The sequence below is a fragment of the Leucoraja erinacea genome, chromosome 7 (genome assembly GCF_028641065.1).
Source record: "Leucoraja erinacea ecotype New England chromosome 7, Leri_hhj_1, whole genome shotgun sequence".
NCBI lineage: Eukaryota > Metazoa > Chordata > Chondrichthyes > Rajiformes > Rajidae > Leucoraja > Leucoraja erinaceus.
The window spans coordinates 2,273,259-2,299,466 of NC_073383.1; the positions used below are offsets into that span (position 1 = coordinate 2,273,259).

A 26,208-nucleotide genomic window follows, 5' to 3' on the forward strand; every position below is an offset into this window, starting at 1 on the left:
TTGATGGCCAGGCCTCTTGCATTGAAATAGATACTTTTTGCATGTATGGAAAATAAATTTCCAGGAAGTTTCCAGTAGAGGCAGGTGCAATCAGTGTTCAAGACATTTTAATAGAAAAGGAATCGAGAGATGTGGGGCAATTGCACAAAAATATAATTACCAGAGGGCTATCTTGGTCAGCGTGGATGAACTGGCCGAAGGGCTCTATAGTATGACTCTTTAGTATTAGCATAGCACAAGATTGTTATACAAATTTAAACACAGGCATGCAATACTAATGGATAACAAATGGTAGGTGGTATAAGTTTATTAAGGTAGAAAGAAATTTGTATCAAGTTATATAAATGTGCATTTATGTAAAACTATATTTTAATAATTATATTCTTTAGTTCAGATAAATTCAATTATCATGAAATTAGACCTGGTCATCAAAACAAAAGCAGAATACTCAAAAATTTAGATACTCTCACTTTGAAACATTAGTCTCATGATCTTTACATAGAAATGTTATGACCATATAGTTTCCATACCAAAAACATTTTAGTGAATGTAAATGAAGTACTTTGGTAATTAAACAATCTTGGAGATATTCCAGAATGTCCCCAAGAATTCAGGCACCTGGTTGTTTTATAATTTGCTTCCATACCCCCAACATTTACCAAATCTCATCTACTTTTGGAGTGGAATCCAATTTTTCTTTAGCACAGACAGTAAAGATTTTTCAATAGTCATTCAAATCTCCAAGGCCAATATTCCAAAAAGAGAGTCTTGAATAAAGTACTCCGCTCATATTATATCCCTTTGTTTAAAAACTGATAAAGTTAACATAAAGTGAAGATTACATGACATCTGATTTTTTTTGGTATTAATTCTTTCCTTTATGTTATTAACTATAATGTGCCCTTTTTGTTAATTGTAGTGAAAATCTCTTGCTGTACACATTACATAGTATTATGCTTAATATCAATGAAAACAAGTCATGATCGAATCCAGCAACTTTTCCATTAGCTCAATACTTATATGATGCGTTCCAAGTGTTATCTACTAAATATAACAATTTGTAAGTGCCATTTTAACATTTAGAATCTAATGAAAGATCTGACTTGGGATAGGACACTCATTCGGTACATTGAAGTGACCATGATTAACAATGCAGTGTGCATTTTAAAGTGCATATGAAGCAAGTTTTAAAGCTTATGTGAAGACAATTGCTTCTGTTTGAGATTTTCTGCAAGTTTGTCTATAAATTCGAAAGTGTTCAGATAATCCGAGCGTTGCACACTTCAAAACAAAAAACAGTGAATTACAAATAAAATAAAAGCACAAAAGTTAGACATTTAAATCAGTTTCATGTTTAAAAGCTAGATATTTTTCTAACTTGCATTTGACAATCTTTTATAGCTTATGCAAATTTAAATGGATAGCATCATCAAAATTCTTTGCTCTGGCATTATAATTTATTAGCATTCAGGAGAATCTTTAAATTCATATTAGGCTAATGTTCCCTCCTTACATTTCCATTTTAAGTACACGGTATTAATATTATTTAGTTCCAGTGTCATAAAACACTCATCCTCACACTTAAACCCAAATCTTTTTATCTATTCACTAATCTGGGTACATGCAAAAGGATCAATACTGCAGTATCGACTCTACATTCATTAAGATTTCAGGGTAAGAAACAAAAAATAGGCAGACAATAAACCACTGGGTGAGTTTATAAAAATCTGAAACACTTTTTACAATAGGATATAATGGTAATAAGTGTCAACATTCTTCGATTAAGTCCTGACTCCAGTTATTTCATGACAACTGGTACATTGGCTAGAAAGTTAGAGACCTGGGAAAATCCAAGACTTTAGCAGAGTTATCCAGAGGGGTTAGCGGAAACTTTGGCCTATTATCCTTCACAATGACCTATCAAGCAAAGTTTAAAAGATTTCCAGATGTTAATTATAAGGACTATCATAATTAAATGGAATGGTGTGTGCATCCCCGCACGCCTATGTATAGACCCATGATTGCAGTAATACTTATCAGATGACAGCACTAATCACAAAGATTGTCATATAATACATAAAATCTAACTATAAAAGTTACATCTTTGATGCCAATGTCTCACCACGATAACTCTGCTGTTGCATGATTTGGAATAAGCGAGTTCGGTATTTCGATAAACACAAGGAATCATGGGATTTGTCAAAGGTCATTCGGGATTAAAAAATGCAGCGCTGTATAAACTGTATAAATTAATCTAGAATTCTGTCAACTCAACAGCTTCCTTTCTTGTTCTGCTGTTCACACACTACTTACACAGTCCCAGTTCTAGTTCACTTCATTCATCTGCAATTATGAGTTATTCAAAATGTTAAAGAATGTATTATTTATTAGAATTTATTATTTTCTTTTAATCCTTAATGTGTTTTCTACTGGAATAAGAAAATATTAAGTGTTTGAAACATTTTCTTATCTTTATTCATAATTTATGTAAAAATATTTAATCTGAGGCAGGCAGTGACTGTATCAGTGTGATGTGGGCTGATGCTTTACCTACAGCGGGTGTGAATGTACTGTTAAGGCAAAGATTCATCTCCGTGGAAAACAAGAGTACAGGGTTGGCCCTGTGAAGGAGCCGCCAATCCGATATAAGACATTTAACTGTGAAATGCCTGCCCTTTAGTATTGGATAGATTGAATGGAGGGTCTGTGCTGTTCCAAGTTTGCGGTGGTTGCGGTGTGTTTCCCCCAGCCATCTCGCCCAATGCACGTTGACCAGCACAGTTCGCCAGCCCTTGTTAGCAAAGGCTCTTTGTGCAGGTGTTCCCCGAAGCCCAAAGGTTTTGTGGAGGTTCTGCGTTAGGATTGGGCACGCAGCGAGCTAGCGAGAGGGCTGGCAGATCAGTCTAGGTCGCCAAGTGGCCGATGGGTGTATTTTAATGGGTCATTATTTAACTGCTCCGTCTGTGCGACATCGCCAACTCCCTCTCTCTCTCCCAACTGTCGACAAAGTCTGTCTGAGAAAATGCTCCCACTCATATTAGGGGTTGGCTCCGCATTTGCCCACTCGCTGTGGTGGCCGGTACCTCCTTCAAAGAGAGCAAGAACAGGTCCCGTCAGCTGGGGAGCTGCGACCCACTGCTGAGTAAAGCCTCTAGTTTGGCATTGGTTCAAATAGCTGCAAATTCTCATCGGTTACCAAATGGACCCGGCTCCCAACTGTTGCCCTGACAGACTGGAACCATAAGGTTAAAACCAACAGCATCCCAACCCACCTCGGAACCAGCCTGTTCCCAACTGTTTGCAATTTACCTCCCACACAGCACATGGATAGCACAATGGGCTAAGAGTTCGGCTGGCGACCGGAAGGTAGCCGGTTCAAATCCCGCTTGGAGTGCATACTGTCGTTGTGTCCTTGGGCAAGACACTTCACCCACCTTTGCCTGTAATGGAATGTACGGCGGCAGGCGCGGGCACACCGCGACGCCCTGTGTCTCCCTTTCAAGGGAGATGCTAAAAATGCATTTCGTTGTCTCTGTACTGTACACTGACAATGACAATAAATTGAATCATTTCATTTCAAATCATTTTTTTCTCCTCGTTTCCTTCAATCCAGGAAGGTTGTTTAGATAGGAATGTCTCAAATTGGTTGAGCACACAACTTGTACTTCGTGTAAATCAATATTGAATTCGAATGGCTGTGACTCAGGCTAATGCCAGGGATTTGATAATTGGCAGGTTCGTTCCAGGCATTCTTGTGTTTTCAAGGCTGGTGCTGTATGGTGTCAATAATTTAAATAGATACAATTGTGGATTTGTACAGCGTGCAGTACGCTGTGGCCTAATGCTGACATATTTGATGGATACATTTATTTATAAATCTCATTGAAATGAATACGCAGTTCCGTACACACACAGTAGCTCAGCTGGCGAGAATGTTTATCCCGAATGACCCTTGACCTGGGCATGCACAGTTGTAATACCGAACTCGCTTAATAATGTGAACCAGGCATGTGTTATGACTAGCAGGCAAGAGTAATTAACAATCCAGAATAGACCTATCTTTGCCGAAAGAGTAATAAATTTCCGATAAATATTTAAGATTGGTTAAAATACATGAATCAGCCCCAAGAAGTATTTATACTTACTTTGGCAGACCTTTGATACATGCAGCCAAATCTTTAGTCATGCAACCAGACTGGATGGTTTCTACACATACATCCTCTAATGTGATACAGAAGTTCTTCAGTGCAGAATTGTCATCCAGCTTTGCTCTATGGGATAATCCTCGAGACCAAGCAAAGATTGAGGCTTAACAGAATGAATGGAGAAGAATTATAACCATATAATAATTACAGCACGGAAACAGGCCATCTCGACCCTTCTAGTCCGTGCCGAACACCTATTCTCCCCTAGTCCCATCTACCTGCACACAGACCATAACCCTCCATTTCTTTCCCGTCCATATAACTATCCAATTTATTTTTAAATGATAAAAACGAACCTGCCTCCACAACGTTCACTGGAAGTTCATTCCACACAGCCACCACTCTCTGAGTAAAGAAGTCCCCCCTCATGTTACCCCTAAACTTCAGTCCCTTAATTCTCAAGTCATGTCCCCTTGTTTGAATCTTCCCTACTCTCAGTGGGAAAAGCTTATCCACGTCAACTCTGTCTATCCCTCTCATCATTTTAAAGACTTCTATCAAGTCCCCCCTTAACCTTCTGTGCTCCAAAGAATAAAGCCCTAACTTGTTCAACCTTTTGAAACCCACGCAACATTCTAGTAAATCTCCTCTGTACTCTCTCTATTTTGTTGACATCCTTCCTATAATTAGGCAACCAAAATTGTACACCATATTCCAGAATTGGCCTCACCAATGCCTTGTACAATTTTAACATTACATCCCAACTTCTATACTCAATGCTCTGATTTATAAAGGCCAGCACACCAAAAGCTTTCTTTACCACCCTATCTACATAAGATTCTACTTTCAGGGAACTGTGCACAGTTCTTCCCAGATCCCTCTGTTCACCTGCATTCTTCAATTCCCTACCATTTACCATGTACCTCCTATTTTGATTTGTCCTGCCAAAATGTAGCACCTCACACTTATCAGCATTAAACTCCATCTGCCATCTTTCAGCCCACTCTTCCAACTGGCATAAATCTCTCTGTAGGCTTTGAAAATCTACTTCATTATCCACAACCCCACCTATCTTAGTATCATCTGCATACTTACTAATCCAATTTACCACACCATCATCCAAATCATTGATGTACATAACAAACAACAGTGGACCCAACACAGATCCCTGTGGCACCCCACTAGTCACTGGCCTCCAACCTGACAAACAACCATCCACCATTACTCTCTGCATCTCCCATTCAGCCACTGTTGAATCCATCTTGCTACTCCACCATTAATACCCAACCATTGAACCTTCTTAACCAACCTTCCATGAGGAAGGTTATATGTATTTTAAAGGCAAGAAAAGTCATTAACCTATGATTCAATAAACTATCAACCATTATAAATAATTGGTATTTCTCAGCAGAAGGAAATTTGGAATTGATACTATGCCACAAGGGAAAGAACACAGGTGAGGTAAGTTGCTTTTTGAATGGGATATAAATGTGTTGAGGATTTTAAGGGGAGCAATTTGAGATGTTAGTGAAGAATTTGGGGAAAGGATAAAGAACATGACCAAATTAGAATGAAGAAGAGTTGGTCAGAAATCAGAGTAGTGATCGGAATACAAAAAAGAAATCGATAAAGATTCTTCAATTTGAAATGTGAACCGTTTTATCGTACCATAGATGTTGTCCGACCGATTCCATGTTTTCAGCATTTTCTGTTTTTAAATTCAGAGTCAATTTTGGAATCATCAATTAAAAACTAATCACAAAGACCAAGACTGATGGGGAGGTTCGGAGAATGGATCAGTGCAGCTACAGGTTGAAAGAATAGTTAGGCTAGAAGCCACTACCTCAACTAAAGGGAAAAAATATTTTAAAAGGATTGAGGAAAGAGAGTCCTGTTAGTTTTGGATAGTTCCAAAGATGTTGACCTTCGGTTCCAGTAATGTCTATAACCCTGTGTACGAACATATCTGATAGGATTTGATTCTGAAGCAACATGTGGATAGATGACTGTAATAGCCTCAAATTGGGTCAAGGCTAAGCTTTTCCTAATCAATTTATGACAGTTCTTATTTGGCCTCACAACAATTCTCAAAAATCAGAACGTTGTTGGTGAAGAGATGCTCATTTGACTTTCAGAAGTGAGATAAGGAGAGTTCAGGCTCAGCATGTTCCTGTTGTGAAGGGCAAGTCTGATAAGATTACGAAACCTTGGTTTAGTTTAGTGTTATGGTTGATGAGGGAAATTGAAGGTGGCATATGTCAGGCATAGGCAGTTGGGATCAAGAAACCCCCTGACAAAGAGAAAATTAGGAGGGCAAAAGAGGGCCATGAGATATCCCTGAAAAATAAAATTCATCTAAAATATTCTAGGCATATAAAAAAATTAAAGGGTAGCTGGGGAACAGAGTAGGCTCCCTTACGATCAATATGATAGTGTATGTGTAGCCAGGGCAAATGGGCACAGTCTTGAATGAATACTTCTCATCCATATTTACCATGCCGAAGTTCTTGAGTTCAGGGGAAAGAATAGAATCCTTCTGAAACATATCAACATTAGTAGAGGTTTTGAAATGCATAAAGGTGGATAAATCCATAGGACCTGATAAGGTGTAACCAAGGTTGTTATGGGACGCCATGGAGATAATTATTGGGGCCCTGGCAGAGATTTTTGTAACCTTATTGGTGCCTTTATTTAAGGAGGGCAGCAAAGAAAGGCAAGGGAACTATATATTGGTAACCCTGCAACAGCGGTGGGAAAGATACGTAGGGATTTTGAGAGACACCTTTGCATTTGGAAAACCAAGGACAGATCAGAGATTGTCAGCTTGGTTTTATGTGTAATCATGTCTCACAATCATGAGTTTGTGTTATTTGAAGCAGTGACTAAGAGGATTGACAAGGGCAGTGCGATAATGTTCTGTACATATGGGACCCAAGCTGAGATAGTAAATTGAATACAAAATTGCCTTTGGAAATGATTTGTTTGAGAATGTAAGTGGCATTATTAGTAAGTTTGCAGATAACACCAGAATTGGTGATAGAGTGGACAGTGATGAAGGTGAAAAATAGATAGAATTTAACTTTGACTAGGTGATGAAGAAGATCAATGAAGGTAGGCAGGTGATGAAGAAGATCGATGAAGCTAGGCAGGTGAATGTTGTATACATTAATTTTAGTAAGGCATTTGAATAGGTCCCTAATGGTAGGCTGATTTAGAAGATTAACATGCACAGGATTCATAATGACTTGGTCATTTGGATTCAGAACCAACTTATTCATAAAGGACAGAGGGTTGTGGTGGAAGGTTGATATTCTGGCTGGAGGTTTGTGACCAGTGGTGTTCCGCAGGGATCTTTGCTAGGACCACTGCTGTTTGAGATATATATGAATGACCTGGATGTAAATGTAGATGGTTTGGCATACGTTTGCTGATGACACCAACATTGGAGTTGCAGCGAGGAAGGCTGACAGCAGGGTATAGATCAGCTCCAGAAATGGCAGATGGAGTTTAACCAGAGTAAGTGCAAAGTTTTGTACATTTGCAGGTTGAATGGAAGGTGAAGTATACAGTGAATAGAAAAATCTCTAACAGCATTCATGCGCTGATGGATCTTGGAGCTCACTGAATGTGGCGATGCAAGTAGATAGGGTGAAAAAAGTATACAGTATGCTTGCCTTCATTGCTGGGGGCATTGAATACAAGTCAGGAAATTATGATGTAGCTCCTAGGACTTCAGTTAGTCCGCATTGGGGGTATTGCGTGCATTACAGGAAACATGAGGAAACTTTGGAGAGGGTGCAGAGGTTTACCGGAACGCTACCTGGATTAGAGTTTCAGCCACAGGGAGCGGTTGGGTAGACTTGGATTATTTTCTCTGGAACAAACATTGAGGGAGTCTTGATAGAAATTATGAGAGGCATAGATAAGGTAGTCAGTCAGAAACCTTTTCCCTGGGTAGAGATGTCCAACAGTAGAAGGCATAGCTATACGGTGAGAGGGGGAAAGTTTAATGGAGGTGTGCGGGGCAAGCTTTTTCCTTACACAGAGAGTGGCGGGGGCCTGGAGCACATTGTTCGGGGTGGTGGCACAGGCAGATACGATAATGGCATTTAAGAGGCTCTTAGATAGGCACATGGAAGTGCAGGGAACAGAGGGATGTGAATCATTACAGAGATGAGATCAGTTTAACTTGGTATCATGTGAGGCACAAACATGTGGGCCAAAGGACCCTTTCCTTTTTCTAAATGTGAAGCGATTTAATGAATTTAAAACAGGCAGGACAATGGCTGTGAATGCCATGGCCCTTGGGAAGTGACTGAATGGAGACCTAGGGGTGCAAGTACCCAAAAGTGACAATACAAGTAGATAAGGTGATAAAGGCATATGGGCACACTTGCCTTTAATTGGTCAGGACACTAAGTAAAAGACTTGAGGTCTCAATTGTCCAGATGCATAAAACATTGGTTAGGTTTCACTTAGTGTATTGTATGCAGTTCCGTGCAGTACACGGTACAAAATATACGATGAAGCTAAAGAGGGTTCACAATGATTCACAAGAATGGTGTTTGGATTGCAGGGATTGAGGTATACTAAGATATTGAATAGACTGGGTCGGTTTTCTCCGGAGCAGAGGAGGCTGAGAGATGACATGAAGGAGTTTTATAAAATGTTGACAGGCAATAAGGTAGATAGCCACACAATGATAAAATTTTAAACCTATGCCCTCAAGTGAGAGGGAGTTCTTTAAATAGAAACCATGGGGAACATATGTCCCACAGTAGCTAGCATCTGGAATGAACTGTCAAAGAAGGTGGCGGTGAAAGCAGGAACAGTATATATAAATAAACAGTAGTGCAAAGACTAAAACAAGACATGAGCGCGCGCGCGCACACATACAGTTCAGAGCTTAGTTGGAGATTGTAGTGTTTAAAAGCCTGGATGGTTGTTGGAAAGAAGCTACTCCTCAATCTGGATGTTACAGTTACCTAACTGAACTGCAGTTACCAGAAATCTGCAACGAAATATTAAGCGTGTCAGTCAGTGGAGTAAGAAATTGGGTCAGCATTTCACGTCAATGTCCCTTGTCAGAAATTGAAAATTGAGAAAACATGCATGTTTAAAGTTGCAGATGGGATGCAAGTGTAGTAGGGGTTTCTGTAATTTGGTAATCCATGTGACACAGTCTGAAGAAAGATCTCGGCCCGAAACATTACCTCTTCCTTTTCTCCCTAGATGCTGCCTGTCCCGCTGAATTGGCCCAGCTTTTTGTGTCTATCTTTGGTTTAAACCAGCAACTGCAGTTCCTTCCTACACTAACAAGTTAAATTTACCATAGAAACTTATGAAATTGAACACAAGCAAGCCATTTGGTAATTTGGCAATTTGGAAATCAGGACCATGTAATGAAGCTTCACAACATGCATTTTTGTAATGAAGTCCATTTGGACATATTCTGCCTTCACAGAACAATGCCTATCAACCCAATTTGGATTGGTTTGCTCAGTTGTCCAGTTCCAGTCACTGTCATTATTCATGCTCACAGCAAGAATTGTGCAATTAATGCCTTGCCAGTACTGACCACACCCTAAAAGTAAAATTATACCATTTACAATTTAGATGCTGTTGCATTAAGTTATTATCTAATCTACAAAATCTTAAAATTTTCAAAAATCTTGAGCTTTCCAAATTAATTGTTTTTATAAACATCTAAAAAGGAGCACCTTTGAAAACTTGAGCACCCAAACTCAGTAGGTGCCCAATAGGATTCTCAGCAAAAAAACTATTTACCAGGATTCTCAGGTTTAAGTAACATTGGATGAAGTAACGAAGCTCAATGAAAATTCAGCCTTATACATTGGCATTGCCAAAATCTGTATGGACTGCCTTGCATTGAACATTAATTTAGAACATCTCATCTCTTTCTTTTTGGCTAAAATATTTCAAAGCTAAAATTTGTGCAGAATAGGTGTTGTAGGTTTCTGTGAAGGACGTAGATCATGTAATTTTTAATTTCTTTCCAGCCAACACACATCCTGTGTCCACCATGAAACTCACTTAAGTTACAGCATTATTGTACATCAAATAGAACATCCTTGTACGTATTATTTTTATACAAGGAAAAAAACAGCAAAATCATGTTACCAATGGGATTAGTTGAGGTTTCCTTGCCCTGTTGGTGCATTCGGTAATGACGTGTTACAGTGCCATGGGCGGCCTCCGCTTCTACTGTCTTACCATCAGGACAAATTAATACACTTGTCATCATTCCCAGTGACCCATATCCTGTGGACAAATAGAAAATTGCCAGAATAAGACTAAAATTAAATTAAATCCATGCTTCTGTAGGATATTAATAAAATCATAGATAAAGGAAGAGCTGTTTTTTTCATTTCTGTTCAGTACATCCATTTGATAGAACTGAATTTAATATTGTCTTAATACTTTAATTGACCTGTAGGGTTCCTGAAATAAGGAAGTTTAGTATTTTATGTTCATTGGTAAACTTGGAAATTTAACATGTTATTGGATGGCGTTATCTGTCTAGTTTTAGTTTAGTTTAGAGATGGAGCACGGAAACATGTCCTTCGGCCCACCGAGTCCACACCGACCAGAGATCCCCGCACATTAACACTATTCTACACACACTAGGGACCATTTTACACTTATACCAAGCCAATTAATCTACAAACCCCTTTACGTCCTTGGAGTGTGGAAGGAAACCAAAAATCTCGGAGAAAACCCACGCGGTCACAGGAAGAACATGCTAACTCCTTATAGACAGCACCTGTAGTTGGGATCGAACTTGGGTCTCCGGCACTGCAAGTGCTGTAATGCAGCAATTCTACCGCTGCGCTACCATGCCACAACTATAAATCTATGAATGTCTCATTATAAATAGCTATTTATTACACAGCCGCTTGTGGCAAGTTACCTTGTGCAATAGAGTCAGATTGCACATCGCCATCATAATTCTTGCAGGCCCATATGAAACCACCCTCAGATTTCAGTGCTTGAGCTACCATGTCATCAATCAATCTGTGCTCATACCAGATTCCTTTAGCCTCAAAATGTGTTTTGTATTGTCTGTAAAAGAAAGCAATTCTTGGTTAAAGAAAACTATTTAAGGTCCAAAACACAGATGTGCTATTGGGCGCCTTACCTCACCATTCATTCATTCCTGAAAGTCAAGCTTTCCAAACATTTAAATTTACACTGCCCTTATCGTCTGAGTACTAAGCTGTTGACTTTTGCCACCGCGTTTTCCCCTTTTAAACAGTATTGTTTCTGGTAGTAAAGTAAAACAAGGAATGTTTGAAAGAAAAAGGTGGCGCCGTCAGCGATGGCAGTCTCGCCAACGGTCTGTCTTTTTTTTGTTATTTTTAGCGTGTTATAAAAAGTATGTGTTAATGTTCTCTGGTTTGTTTTATGTGGGGGGTGGGGGAGGGGGTCAGGGGAAACTTTTTTTCAATCTCTTACCTTGCCGGAGATGCGATTGTTTTCCGGATCGTATCTCTGGTCGCTCTGCGGCCTAACATCATGGAGCTGGCGGCCTTGCTTGAGACTGACTTTGAGCCCTACCGCTGGGCCGTGGACTTACCATCAGAGACTGCGATCCCTTGCCTGCGGATTTCACCATCGAGGAGTCTCGGGTAGAGGCTGATGTCGGGAAGCTCCAAAGTCGCAAGAGGTTCGACTAGCCCCGACCCGTGGTCCGATCGCCCGGCGCGGGGGAGCCGAGATCCCCCTGATGGGGGAGTTTGATCGTCCCGACAAGGTGAGCCCGACCACCGGCTACGGGAGCCAAGATTGTCCCGTCAACAGAAGGCTCGAGGCCCCCGATCGTAGGAGGACAAAGAATTGAAGAAGATTTAACTTTTATTTCGCCTTCCATCGCAGTGAGGAATGTGGAGGAGTCACTGTGGTGGATGTTTAGGTTAAAATGTATTTTGTGTGTTTTGTTGCTTTTTATTGGTATGACTGTATGGCAAATCCTCGTATGTTGCAAAATATACTTGGCTAATAAAGTATGATTATGAAAGAGGGAGGAGTGGGATATTATTTATGGAATGTTTATGTAACAAGAAAGTTACTTGTCATAGATTTCCTGGAATATGTCCTTGAATCGTCCATCATATCGCTTCAGTATAGTATTCTTTGTGCTCATGTATAATGGCCAACCTTTAGCAAGAGCTTGTTGAAAAGAACTATGAGCAAAGTCCGTAATAGAGCAGTCTGTGTTGTACATTCCCAGAGCAACTCCTCCACCATCTGTAATAAAAAGTAAGTGATTTTATTTTAAATATGGCACACTAAATATACAAAAGTATATCTGTTTGTGCTAATATCCTCCAATTGCTTTTGAAATTTGAGAGCTATTAAAAATAATTGTAGGTCCCTCTTTCCTGTAACAATAAATCGGATTCACAAGTACATCTCAGTTTCCATGGAACTTTTCTTGACCATTTTAATTAAATTATGTGCAAATCTAAACGTGAAAAGTGCAAATTTGACATCTGCTTGAGACTGAAGTTTTTGTCTCTGTACCAGCAATTAATATGCAGAACTATATTACATGCCCCATACAATACAATACCATTTATTTGCCATTTGGAAACAAAATTTGGTTTCTGCAGTCATACAAGAAAAGAACCAAGACACACACCAACACAATTTACACAAACATCCATCCCAGTGAATCTCCTCCTCACTGTGATGGAAGGCAAAGTCTTGTCTCTCCCCTGCTCTCCATTCTTCTCCCGAAGTCAAAGTCAAAGCAAGCTAGCAAGTCCGCGGCCATTTAAAGCCGCACCGGGCGATGTAAGGCCCCGCTCCAGGCCACTTTCAACCACGCAATTCGGGCGGGAGAAGTTATCGTTGCTGGTGCTCCGTGAAGCAGTCTCCCACCGGGGACCCGCGAGCTCCCGGTGTCACCATCCACCACAGTCGGGTCGCAGCAGCGCGCCACCACAGCTCTCCACGCCCCGAAGCTGGCCTGCTCCACGATGGTAGGTCCGCAGCTCCGCCGGCTCCCTGACTTGAGCCCCCAGGTCGTTCCGGTTGGAGGCCGCCCCCACAGTGCTAGGCCCCAACGGCAACAGAGACCCGACAGGGAAAGGTCAGGTCCCCGTACAGGGAGGAGATTTAAAAGTTTCCCCCACCCACCCCCCACACATACACATTTAAAAACCCACTACAAACTATACCCTCCACGGGACAAAAAAATTAAAAAAGACAGACGGACTGCAGAGGCCGCTGCGATGTCAGTCGTGCCGCCCACACACACATTACTACGCGAGCAAGAAGGGGGTCATATAATTCAGTAAATGGAAATGGACTGATCTTAAACTATGTATCTTTTCATCACACAGATCTTACCTTTGAATTCATGAACAGTATAGGTAACAGGTTCACCTTTGTCAGGTATGTATTTTATTTCAACTCTACCAGGGCCAGGTACAACAAAGTCAGTAGCTCTGTACTGCAGAGAAGAGGAAATACAGTAAAGTTACGATAATCCAGTAAGCTGGGAGCTTTACTAGTGTTAGACTAGTGGATGTTATTTATACATTATATATGTTTATTATTTAATCCATATATCATCCTTTTAGTACTCCAACACACGATTCTGATAACGTTCATAGACCTGAAATACTGTTCCCCTCACCACAAAAGCCGCCTGACCTGCTGAGAATGTTTTTCAAGCATTTTCAAGTTTTGTTATGCTATTAATTCACATTTATTTTCAACTTGTTATATAGTAATTATTTCAGTTCAAAGGGAGCGCACAAAAGAGATAAAGCTGTTCAAACAAATGTGGTCACAGAAGAAAAGTTAAAAAGGGGAGCATGGGAACCAGGGGCCTGAGCCAGTAGAGTGCAGGAATCAGAACCCTGGCAAGTAGAGGGGAGGGTGGGAACTGGGACGCAGTGAGCGGTCAGAGAGCATTGGAATCAGTGCCCCAGCGGGTGCGAGGAAACATTAACTGATTTACTTTAGCACTATATTTTTGTTTACTCTATTTCCGCATAATTCACATCCTAGTAAAGGCATCTTGTTGGGTTGCAGGTTCAGGGAGTCAGTTATCATCAAAGTTCTCAATTAGAATTCTTGCATTCTTTAATACTGAAAGTGCTTTTAGGACTTTTTGCAGCGGAGCTACAAGCTAAATATTGACCAAATCAAATCAATCTTTGAGAATGCAAATAACAGAGAAAACAAGGATAAGGAATCAATTATAAAATCTCTGCAAAATTATGCGAATGAACAAAAAAAGTCAAGGTGCGTGAGGGAAATGCAGGATTGAGAGAATTGAATAGCAGCATTTTATTGATGATTTTATTTCTTCCACAACGCTACACCAAAAATCAACTGAAATTAAACTAAATACTGTCCAATATTTTCCAATAATTTGCAAAATTAAACACGTTAAAAGCGATTCATGGAAATGTATACAAAATTGTCATTCTCTGAATTTGTTAATCTTCAGTTTATTTGCATAATATAATGAACTTTGCAAAGCAGTCACTTTGTTTCATACAGATGGAAGTTAAAGGATCACGATATTGTTGCAATATTGTTACCGAGTCATTTTACAAACTCTCAACAATATTTTATCTATCTCCTTAAGTATACATACAGTGCCACTGTATTTCTTCCAAAAAGAACAAACGGTAGGTAGAAACACACCACCCAATGATTTTCCCCTTTTCCTTGAAATTAATATTTAAAACATTTTTGCTGCTGCTCTAGCACTCCCATTCCCTGTATATCAAACAACACAATAGAACATATCTATTCCACTCCATTGAAAGTTGAAACATAAAGGAAGAAAAATGTTCAAGAGATACTGGCAACTCCTGTATTACTGCTGTATGGTTAACAAAATTTTGCTCGTACAGAATTCATAAATCCATACCCAAAAGTTTGAGATACAGAATAAAATTTGTGTTCAGAATTTGTGAAAAATAAGTAATTCCACGCTTCTAGATGCACTCGCAGATGTCGCAGCTTTGCATAATGAAGAGTCACAAAACATATCAACTTTCTGAGAACACAACCACAACCCCCGTCATTCAAATGTACATTGAGTTTAATTTCCTTTAGTTTAAAGATACAGCACAAAAACAGGCCCTTCGGCCCACCGAGTCCGCGCCAACCAGCGATCCCCGCACACCAACGCTATCCTACACACTAGGGAGGATTTACAATTTTACCAAGCCATTTAACATACAAACCTGTATGTCTTTTGAGTGTGGGAGGAAACTGGAGCACCCAGAGAAAACCCACGCAGAACACTGGGAGAACGTACAAACTCAATATAGACAGCACCCATAGTCAAGACCGAACCAGAATCTCTGGTGCTACCTTAGTCAATTTCCCCAAAGATGGTATGTACAGTAGTTAATTAATTTTATCCAGATCATTGCATTTTTTTCATTTTTGCAGTACAATATCCAAACACGTTATAGTTGTACAGCACAAATAAAGGCACGTTAGCCCATTGTGCTTGTATCTACCATCTACACTTCTAAAATAATATTTTGAACTCCCTCCAGATCCTGCCACTCACATATGCACCAGGGGCAATTTGCAGTGGCCAATTAACCTACAAACCCACACAATTTTGGGACCGAGGAAGAAAACAAAGCATCTGCATGATATGCCCAAATGCTCATAGAAACATAGAAATTAGGTGCAGGAGTAGGCCATTCGGCCCTTCGAGCCTGCACCGCCATTCAATATGATCATGGCTGATCATCCAACTCAGTATCCCGTACCTGCCTTCTCTCCATACCCCCTGATCCCCTTAGCCACATCTAACTCCCTCTTAAATATAGCCAATGAACTGGCCTCAACTACCCTCTGAGGCAGAGAATTCCAGAGATTCACCACTCTCTGTGTGAAAAAAGTTCTTCTCATCTCGGTTTTAAAGGATTTCCCCCTTATCCTTAAGCTGTGACCCCTTGTCCTGGACTTCCCTAACATCGGGAACAATCTTCCTGCATCTAGCCTGTCCAACCCCTTAAGAATTTTGTAAGTTTCTATAAGATCCCCTCTTAATCTCCTAAATTCTAGAGAGTATAAACCAAGTCTATCCAGTCTTTCTTCATAGGACAGTCCTGACATCCCAGGAATCAGTCTGGTGAACCTTCTCTGCACTCCCTCTATGGCAATAATGTCCTTCCTCAGATTTGGTGACATATACTGTACGCAATAATCCATGTGTTGGCTCACCAAGACCCTGTACAAACTGCAGTAGAACCTCCCTGCTCCTATACTCAAATCCTTTTGCAATGAAAGCTAACATACCATTCGCTTTCTTTACTGCCTGCTGCACCTGCATGCCTACTTTCAATGACTGGCGTACCATGACACCCAGGTCTCGCTGCATCTCCCCCTTTCGCAATCGGCCACCATTTAGATAATAGTCTGCTTTCCCGTTTTTGCCAACAAAATGGATAACCTCACATTTATCTACATTATACTGCATCTGCCAAACATTTGCCCACTCACCCAGCCTATCCAAGTCACCTTGCAGTCTATCCTCCTCACAGCTAACACTGCCCCCCAGCTTAGTGTCATCCGCAAACTTGGAGATATTGCCTTCAATTCCCTCATCCAGATCATTAATATATATTGTAAATAGCTGGGGTCCCAGCACTGAGCCTTGCGGTACCCCACTAGTCACTGCCTGCCATTATGAAAAGGACCCGTTTACTCCTACTCTTTGCTTCCTGTTTGCCAGCCAGTTCTCTATCCACATCAATACTGAACCCCCAATGCCTTGTGCTTTAAGTTTGTATACTAATCTCTTATGTGGGACCTTGTCGAAAGCCTTCTGGAAGTCCAGATACACCACATCCACTGGTTTTCCCCTATCCACGCTACTAGTTACATCCTCGAAAAATTCTATAAGATTCGTCAGACATGATTTACCTTTCGTAAATCCATGCTGACTTTGTCCAATGATTTCACCACTTTCCAAATGTGCTGCTATCCCATCTTTAATAACTGACTAGCAGTTTCCCCACTACCGATGTTAGACTAACTGGTCTGTAATTCCCCATTTTCTCTCTCCCTCCCTTCTTAAAAAGTGGGGTTACGTTTGCTACCCGCCAATCTTCAGGAACTACTGCAGAATCTAAAGAGTTTTGAAAGATTATTACTAATGCATCCACTATTTCTGGAGCTACTTCCTTAAGTACTCTGGGATGCAGCCTATCTGGCCCTGGGGATTTATCGGCCTTTAATCCATTCAATTTACCCAACACCACTTCCCGGCTAACCTGGAATTCACTCAATTCCTCCAACTCCTTTGACCCGCGGTCCCCTGCTATTTCCGGCAAATTATTTATGTCTTCCTTAGTGAAGACGGAACCAAAGTAGTTATTTAATTGGTCCGCCATATCCTTGTTCCCCATGATCAACTCACCTGTTTCTGACTGCAAGGGACCTACATTTGTTTTAACTAATCTCTTTCTTTTCACATAGTTTCATAGTGTGAACAAACCTCGCACAGATAGCACCACAGGTCGGGATTGAACTGAAGTCACTTGGAGCTGAGGCAGCTCTACTAGTTGTGCCACCCACTTATCAGATAAAGGCAAAAGACAGCAAATCAGAGAACGGGTGGCTGCAGTTTCCTCCCACACTCAAAGGACGTACAGGTTTGTAGGTATAAAGTAGCCTTCTGTAAAAACTACTTAACGCGCATTTTTTTAAACGTGAAAATAATAGCTTTCCATGTCAATTACCTTCTAGTACATAGTAAAGCTTCTGCCGTTTGTCCTTGAAGGTTGTGTTTCAGACAGGCCCAATTACTAATTTGTAGGAACCCAAGACAAGCAAAGAAAGTAAAACTGGGCCTCCATTTACACAGTGCATGTTCTTTAAAAACACTCTGCAAATAGAGGTCTTGTAAAATACATAAATGGTTGGCAGGAAGTAAACAGCTGTTTCAGGGCGGATCCATACTGCTTCGTAATTAAGTCGTAACTTGTGAAAATAAATCCACACCATGTACAAAAAACAAATTAATAACTGCACAAATGAACTCAGTCTGACTGTGCAACATGCTTCTTTTAAAACTGATTTTCTCCAGAAACCAAAGCACCAACTTTTATGCAAGTTATACTCTTAACATTGATTCAGACGGGTGCTTCAAATACAAAGGAGAGTCCAAATTACAGATTTGTGTGGCCATGTGCCTACTCCCATCTCCACATAAAATGGCTTCATATTGGATTGGAGGAAATTAGAAATGCAGCAATTCTTTCTATCAGTAGAAAATGCGAAATCTTTTTCCAATTGGTGGGATGTGTAAGAATAGAGAGCATGGGGTAAAAGCAAAAGGCAAGTGGTTTAAAAGGGGATTTGTGGGGAAAATTCCCCCCACCTCCATACGCTTCTACGCAGCGGCGGTGGAAAGGATCTTGTCCGGGAACATTACCATCTGGTTTGGGAATTGCTCTGCCAAGGACAAGAAGGCTCTGCAGAGAGTAGTGCGTTCGGCCGAACGCACTATGGGAACTTCACTCACCCCCCTGCAGGAACTATACAACAGGAGGTGCAACTCCAGAGCAAATAAAATCATGGGAGACCCCTTCCCACCCCTGCAACGGACTGTTCCAGCTGCTACGGTCAGGCAAACGCCTCCGCTGCCATGCGGTGAGAACGGAGAGGTTGAGAAGGAGTTTCTTCCCAGAGGCAATTCGGACTGTAAACGCCTATCTCACCAGGGACTAACTCTACAGAACGTTTTTCCTTCCATTATTTATTATGTAAAAGAATATGTGTGTTATGATTGTGTTTATAATTTGTTTGGTTGTTTTGTTGTTTGTCTTTTGCACAAAAGTCCGCGAGCATTGCCATTTTCATTTCACTGCACATCTCGTATGTGTATGTGACAAATAAACTTGACTTGACTTGACTACAGGATGGTCGGTGACAGGATTTCACTGTCGGAAGGTGGTAGAGGCAGATAGCCAGATTTAACCAGCATCGACACAAAGAGTTGAATGACCAAGGCATAGATAGTTATGGATTAGGTGCAAATAAAGTTGATTAGTGTAGAAAGATAATTATGTCATGAATGTTGTGGGACAAAAGCCCCATGTTGCACAAACTTCTGGCTGTATAATAATTCAAACATGCTCAACCAAGGCAACAAAGTCTTCAGAATCTATGAAGAGATCCTAAACCTTTTTTTTTACAATAGACAATAGGTGCAGGAGTAGGCCATTTGGCCATTCAATGTGATCATGGCTGACCATCCCCAATCAGTACCCTGTTCCTGCCTTCTCCCCATATCCCGACTCTGCTATTTTTAAGAGCCCTATCTAGCTCTCTTGAAAGCATCCAGAAAAACCCACCTCCACTGCCTTCTGAGGCAGAGAATTCCACAGACTCACCATTCTCTGTGAGAAAAAGTGTTTCCTCGTCTGTTCTAAATGGCTATTCTTAAACTGTGGCCCCTGGTTCTGGACTACCCCAACATCGGGAACATGTTTCCTGCCTCTAGCGCGTCCAAACCCTTAACAATCTAATATGTTTCAATGAGATAGCCTCTCATCCTTCTAAACTCCACAGCTGCTCCATTCTCTCAGCATATGACAGTCCCGCCATCCCGGATATTAACCTTGTAAACCTACGCTGCACTCCCTCAATAACAAGAATATCCTTCCTCAAATTTACCTTCAGTGATTCATAAAATAAAGGGCTATCTAGAAAGCAAGTTTACAATAACTAAACTGTTAAGTTTAAAAACTGATTTTGGCTTACTTGGTCACCATATGCATGTCGTCCAATAATGATTGGTTTGATCCAACCAGGTACAAGTTTAGGAATGTTCTTACAGATGATTGCTTCTCGAAACACCGTACCACCAAGGATGTTACGGATGGTTCCATTGGGCGATTTCCACATATTCTTTAGCTTAAATTCCGTCACTCTGCTTTCATCAGGTGTGATGGTGGCACATTTTATTCCTACATTATATTTTTTTATAGCATCGGCAGCATCAATGGTCACCTGGTCATTGGTAGCATCACGGTGTTCAATTCCTAAGTCATAACTAAAATAGAAAATAACATCGTTCAAATCTTAGTCTGGATCAGGCTGAAACTGAAAGTTGACATTTTATAAATAACATTTCTTTATTTTTCCTGTAATTACATACAATTATATAAATGTATTAATCCTTCAATGAGCAAAACATGCAACATTTAAATATGTTAAATGATTTACAATACGTGACTCTTACTGCCAAGTCAGTAATTTTTTCCGCATCTAATATCTCTCAGGCTAAGAGGCCTTCGAGGCCATAAAATGGATTAAATAAACGTGGCAGATTTCCTCTGCTGGAAAGGTAGCAAACTGTACATATAGCCCAGACCATCACACAAAGCAACCTCCCTTCTATTGACTACATTTATATCTCACGCTACCTCAGCAAGGCCAGTAGCACAGTCAAGGACTGGAGAAAAGGAATGGGTGACGTTTCGGGTCGAGACCCTTCTTCAGACCGAGTCAGGGGAAAGGGAAACTAGTTATGAAAAAGTACAAAGAACAAATGAATGAAAGGTATGATAGGAACAAATCAAAGCCAGCACCGATGATCAAGGAAAGGTGGAGCCCACAATGGTCCATTGTTGGAAGAAAGGTTTCGGCCCGAAACGTTGCCCATCTCCTTCGCTCCATAGATGCTGCTGCACACGCTGAGTTTCTCCAGCATTTTTGTGTATGGTCCATTGTTGGCTGTAGAAAAGGTGATAAAGAGAGGATACAAAAAATGAAACTAAGCAGGATGACAAGTGTGGAGGAGAGTCTGGCAGCAGGATGAAAGGCAAGGGTTTGTTGAAATTAGAGAAATGAATATTCATAACGTTGGGTTGCAAGCAGCCCAAGCGAAATATGAGATGCTATTTCTCTAATTTGCATATGACTTACTCTGACAGTGGAGGCGGCCCAAGGCATAAAGGTCAATGACTACGACGGTCTTTTCAGGTAAGGCACAGGTTCACTTGCACCTCCTCCAACCTCATCTATTTGTGGACTCTTGTAAATCGGTGAGACCAAGCGCAGGCTCAGCGATCGATTCGCTTAACATCTCTGATCAGTCCGCCTAAACCTACATGATCTCCTGGTTGCTCAACACTTTAACTCCCCCTCCCATTCCCACCCTGACCTTTCTGTCCTCGGCCTCCTCCATTGTCAGAGTGAGGCCCAGCGAAAATTGGAGGAACAGCACCTCATATTTTGCTTGGGCAGCTTACACCCCAGCTGTATGAACGTTGACTTTTCTAACTTAAGGTAACCTTTGCTTTCCCTCTCTCCATCCCTTCCCCCTTCCCATCTTACTGCCTCCGTCTACATTGTCAGCTGTTTGCTTTGTTCATGCCTTCTCCCAGCTAACAATGATCTATTCTACATTTTCCTTGATTTCCATTCCTTGTCCTATTTTCACACCTTACACTTCCTTATCTGTACACTTCCTTATCTATGTACCTCTCCCGACATCAGTCTGAATGGTCTCAACCCCAAATGTCACCCATTCCTTCTCTCCAGAGAAGTTGCCTATCCCGCTGAGTTACTCCAGCATTTTGTGTCTATCTTCAGTTTAAACCAGCATCTGCAGTCCCTTCCTACACCGAAATGTCTGTGTGGGAATGGGGAGGGGAGTTAATGCGTTTATCAACTGGGAGTTTGCATGGGCCTAAGCGAACTGATCCAAGGCGTTCAGCGAAACGATCGTTGAGTCTGTGTTTGTCCACACCTGGAACAGCAGATACCATAGACGAGGTTGGAGGAGGTGCAAGTGAACCTCTGCCTCGCTTGAAAGGACTGTCGGGGCAATATTTTATGTTCAGGAAAGAGATCAATATATTCCTGAATGCTAAGGGGGTTAAGAGAAATGATTAAGAATGTAGAATCAAGGTTGCTCACCCATTTCCTCTGGAATGGGCTAACAATCACAAGAACCAAATGGGATCCTCTTATTTGTTATGATTAAAAGTATTATCCCACTTTTTCATCCATTCCCTATGCATGAGGTGACGTTTTCCATGAAAACGTCACCTATATGAAGGTCCAGCAGAATCCATCCTCCACTTATTTTGCAACAGCTACATTCCACCCATCCAGTTAAACTAGATAAAAAGGTTAAATCCAGATTATGTACCAAATATATTTTTGGCATCTTGAATATGTTACAAGATGTCAAAATCTTTTTATTTCTATAAAAATTAAGCACATTTTTTTTTTTTTCAAATTAGTTATATGCATTTTGCAATGAGTGGGTATTTCATTAAATACTTACATAGAACATAAGAGCCAAAGGAGGATAGAATACAGGCTTTGCCCTTATTTTCCAACAGAAGTTGGCCAATGGTGTAGTTTAAAAAGAGGAAACAAATGGTACATAACAGTCCTGTTAGCTCTATATCAATGGAGATATTTTTTTTGGAAAAGGGGAACGCATAAGTTAACAGAAAGACACAACTAATTCACTTAAATTTACGCTGGCTGTCCTTGAACACTACATAAGCCTAACAACTGAATTATTTTGAGATGAAATACAGGTTTGACGAGGAGAAGTCATTTGATACAATGCACATGAACTTTAGCAAGCAGTTTAACAAAATTATGCAAAATATGGACAAGGAGCCAAGTCAAAAATTAAAATGCAGATGCTGGAAATCCAAAATAAAATGGAAACTGGTGGAAATATTCAGATGGTCAGCCACTGATCAGTGGGAAAAGAAACAGAGCCAACAGTTCAGATTGAAGACCCTTCATCTGAACAAGGAAGGAGAAGACAATCTTGTTTAGTTGCTGGGAGCAGGGATATCGCTGATGGGGTAAAACCAAGGTGACTGTGGGGACGAGCTATAAACAGGTTATTTGGTCCATCGGTCCATGCAAGTAGGAGAGTGAAAACAGTGACAAAAGCGTACAGGGAACTACAAAAATGCAAAGGAGGAAGACATCCAAGCCAGGTCATATCATGAAAATAGGAGTAAGTTAACCACACTGGTGAGTCTGAAGTCACACATAGTCTTATCAGGCTAGCTTATTATTTTTTAAAATCCTGATATGATTTTTTTAAATTTACAATACCCACCTGGCTTGGTGGAATTTGAACTCTGGATGTCTCTGGATGAAAGGTTCAGAACTCTGGCTGATAATCAAGTAACCCGCCTTACATGTATGCTGTACATTTCTATAATTTTATATATCTGCTATACTTTCCCAAAGAAAACTATTTACTCAGGGATATCAGTTTTTTTTACTTGCTAGTCAATAATTTGTCACATCAAACATTCCATTGATAGCATACTGCACTATTTGATCTTTGTACATAGTTAGGTAATGCCAACAAAGATAGTGCAAGGCACAGACATTGCCCTTAACATTACAGTGCAGCCAAATCAGAAAATGGATCACGGCAGCCGTGGCAGCTTTGGACTGTACTCCTACATCTTTTTTTTATGTGTGCTGCATGGAGACGTCATTAGAGAAATGAAATGAGACTCAACTATAAAGTCTCAAAATGAATAACTCCTCCTCAATGTACGATCAGGTTTGGCTTATAGATGAAAGCTTGTCAAAAGCCTCTGAGGCAACTTACTTTCTGGTATCTTAGTTGGCAGCATTAACTACCAGGAAAAGCAAAATAAGACAAAAATACAACAAAAAATCTCTTGTACATCAATCTGTACTTTAAAAAAAAATCTTGTACACATCTTGAAACTTTTAGAAAACATTCAAGACGCGACATCAAATGATAAACATGACCAAACTAATAGCACCTTTACTTAAATATATTAAAAATAATTACAGAATCATACAAAAGGAAATTGAACTGTATTTAAGTAACTCAGTCCAAAAGAAATGCTTAGTCACAATGAGTCTCATCGTCAATGAATTATGCAGAAATTTGAATTATTATTTTTAGATAGCCAAGAACAAAAATAGCCAAAATAGTAAAAAGCTTCATTAAGTTCCAAAATATAAACATTTACAATGATGTTAAATAACATTCATTTCCACTTGGTTCGGCCAATCAAAACACGATTAATAAAATGTATGTTTCAATGTTCATTAAATTACAACCTGTGTAGTTTAATCTCTAAATAAGGAAAGAGGAGCTTCTCTTTAATCAGTTCCCATATAACTCTGGTCATCTCATCTCCTTTCATTTCCACCACAGAACCAACTTGGATCTTTTTGGTTGACATTGTTGTGTTAAGATTCTGTAGAAAAATGTAAATAGGCATTAATGACAAATAAATCCATTGTTAGGTTTTCTTTCAGCTTTCCATTTTGTTCTAGCCTTGTTAAGAGCCTGTCCCACTTTCACGACCTCTGCCGAGTTTGCCCTTCACTCATACTCGCAGCATGGTCGTCACGACGTCAACGGAGGTCGTAGGTAGGTCGTAACAAGCCGCGATGCTAGTCGTAGGTACTCGTGGCATCAAGTAGGTCGAGGCATTTTTGTAGCATGATTAAAAATGTCCACGAGTAAAAAAGGTCGTGAAAGTAGGACAGGCCCTTTAAGATAGTGCCAAGTATAATTCTTTATACATTAGATCTCAAATTTCAAGTTCAATTTTGGTATAACACTGGAAGGTATCTTTACGCTTCAAATCACAAAATGGAACTAATAGACAAGGCAATGTGAATTTCACAAAACTAGTTTTACAACTTTAAAACACTTCTGTGCTGTAAACTCATGCAACCACTTTTATGATTCTGCCTGAACCGACACCTTCACGATCACTGCTAAGTCCCTCTTTTGGTGCCAAGTGACAGTGAAACAATCAAACTTCAACGTATATTGCAGAAACATGGTGATCTAAATAAAACAACCAACGCGACTTCAATGTAATGGGCAACGCCTCATTGAATTAATCCCATTACCAACAATCCTGTTAATTGAGTCTCCGTCCATTCTTAGGTTGAGTCGAAAGATCCCCTGGCGCTTCTTTAAACAAATGTACGCGCTATGTCTCGGCAAAATAGATCAGCAGATCAATAGCAAGCCTGTGCTTATGAGACCTCCCTGTAACAAACACTGTATCCAATTCACATTCCACATTGGGTATTGCGAAAGACTTAAGTACTATGGCGAGCCCTGCTTCCTCTCCACCCCAACAGGCCGATAAACACGGCAAAACCAGTCGCAGATATTCGTCTGAAGAAGGGTCTCGACCCGAAACGTCTCCCATTCCTTCCCTCCAGAGATGCTGCCTATCCCGCTGAGTTACTCCAGCTTTTTGTGTCATTCTCCGATTTAAACCAGCATCTGCAGTTCTTTCCTACGCTGTGAGGATAAAATACTTGACAACCAACCGCAATTGATGGTTTGAGCTAAGTGAGTGAGAACACGGTTTATGACAGTTGGCAGATCAATTTCCCTCCTGGATAAACAACGTTGTATCGTGCCGTTATAGGCAAAGGGACATGAACTAACCGGCACCTTCACGACCACTGCTAAGTCATTCTTTTGATGCCAAGTGACAGTGAAACAATCAAACTTCAAACGTATATTAAAGAAACACGGTGATCTAAATGCGGCAGCAAGGGGCTTCTGAGATGAGTTTAAAACAACTGGCAACAGGTAAAGGATTGCGACACCAAATGGGAAACGGTGGAAACCGAGGACAAAAATGGTGGAGGAAGAGGCTGCATTTATTGCAGAAGCACCGCAGTCTCGGTCATTGCCCCGTTTGCATGCAAGGCTGGGTGGATCGGGTGGAAGAACAAGGCTGGAGATATGTATGGACCGTCCGGCTCACGGCGACAACCGGCGCCCCACCCCACTGCGGAAGAGACGCCAGTCTGGCTGCACGGAGAGTCCCTTCACAGGGCTGCTCCCAGCAGAGGCCGCCCTTGTTCACCACAGAAAACTCCTCACCTGACTGAGCTGGTGGGGAGGAGAAGAAGTTGTCACTGTCGCCGCCGCCGCCGCCGCCGCCTTGACTCCAACTGCCGCCGCCCGAACGTCCCCGGAGCCGGCGCGCGGATGGGGGCGGGGCTGACCCTCCATCCCCCCCGCCCCCCC

The 26,208-nt window shown here is 40.9% G+C and overlaps 1 protein-coding gene across 1 annotated transcript; it reads right to left on the reverse strand.

Moving 5' to 3' along the window:
* Positions 1–292: 292 nt before the first annotated feature.
* idh1 (isocitrate dehydrogenase (NADP(+)) 1) lies at positions 293–26,208 on the reverse strand. The gene is made up of 9 exons (XM_055637654.1): positions 26,062–26,208; positions 24,258–24,397; positions 19,926–20,217; positions 13,521–13,623; positions 12,236–12,413; positions 11,077–11,228; positions 10,287–10,427; positions 4,146–4,308; positions 293–1,281 (listed from the first exon to the last, which is right to left on the reverse strand). Exons 1-9 carry the CDS (start codon positions 26,191–26,193, stop codon positions 1,188–1,190), a joined length of 1,395 nt encoding a protein of 464 aa, XP_055493629.1. The 5' UTR covers positions 26,194–26,208; the 3' UTR covers positions 293–1,187.

What these genes read in the sequence shown, in the direction of transcription:
- idh1 (XM_055637654.1), bottom strand. Translation starts at nt 26,193, where the DNA reads ATGGAGGGTCAGCCCCGCCCCCATCCGCGCGCCGGCTCCGGGGACGTT. An exon ending in TTAGAGATTAAACTACACAG is followed by an intron (nt 20,218 to 24,257) that starts GTTGTAATTTAA and finishes TTTCTATTTTAG; the next exon opens with TTATGACTTAGGAATTGAAC. An exon ending in AACCTCAACTAATCCCATTG is followed by an intron (nt 4,309 to 10,286) that starts GTAACATGATTT and finishes CATTCTGTTAAG; the next exon opens with CCTCAATCTTTGCTTGGTCT.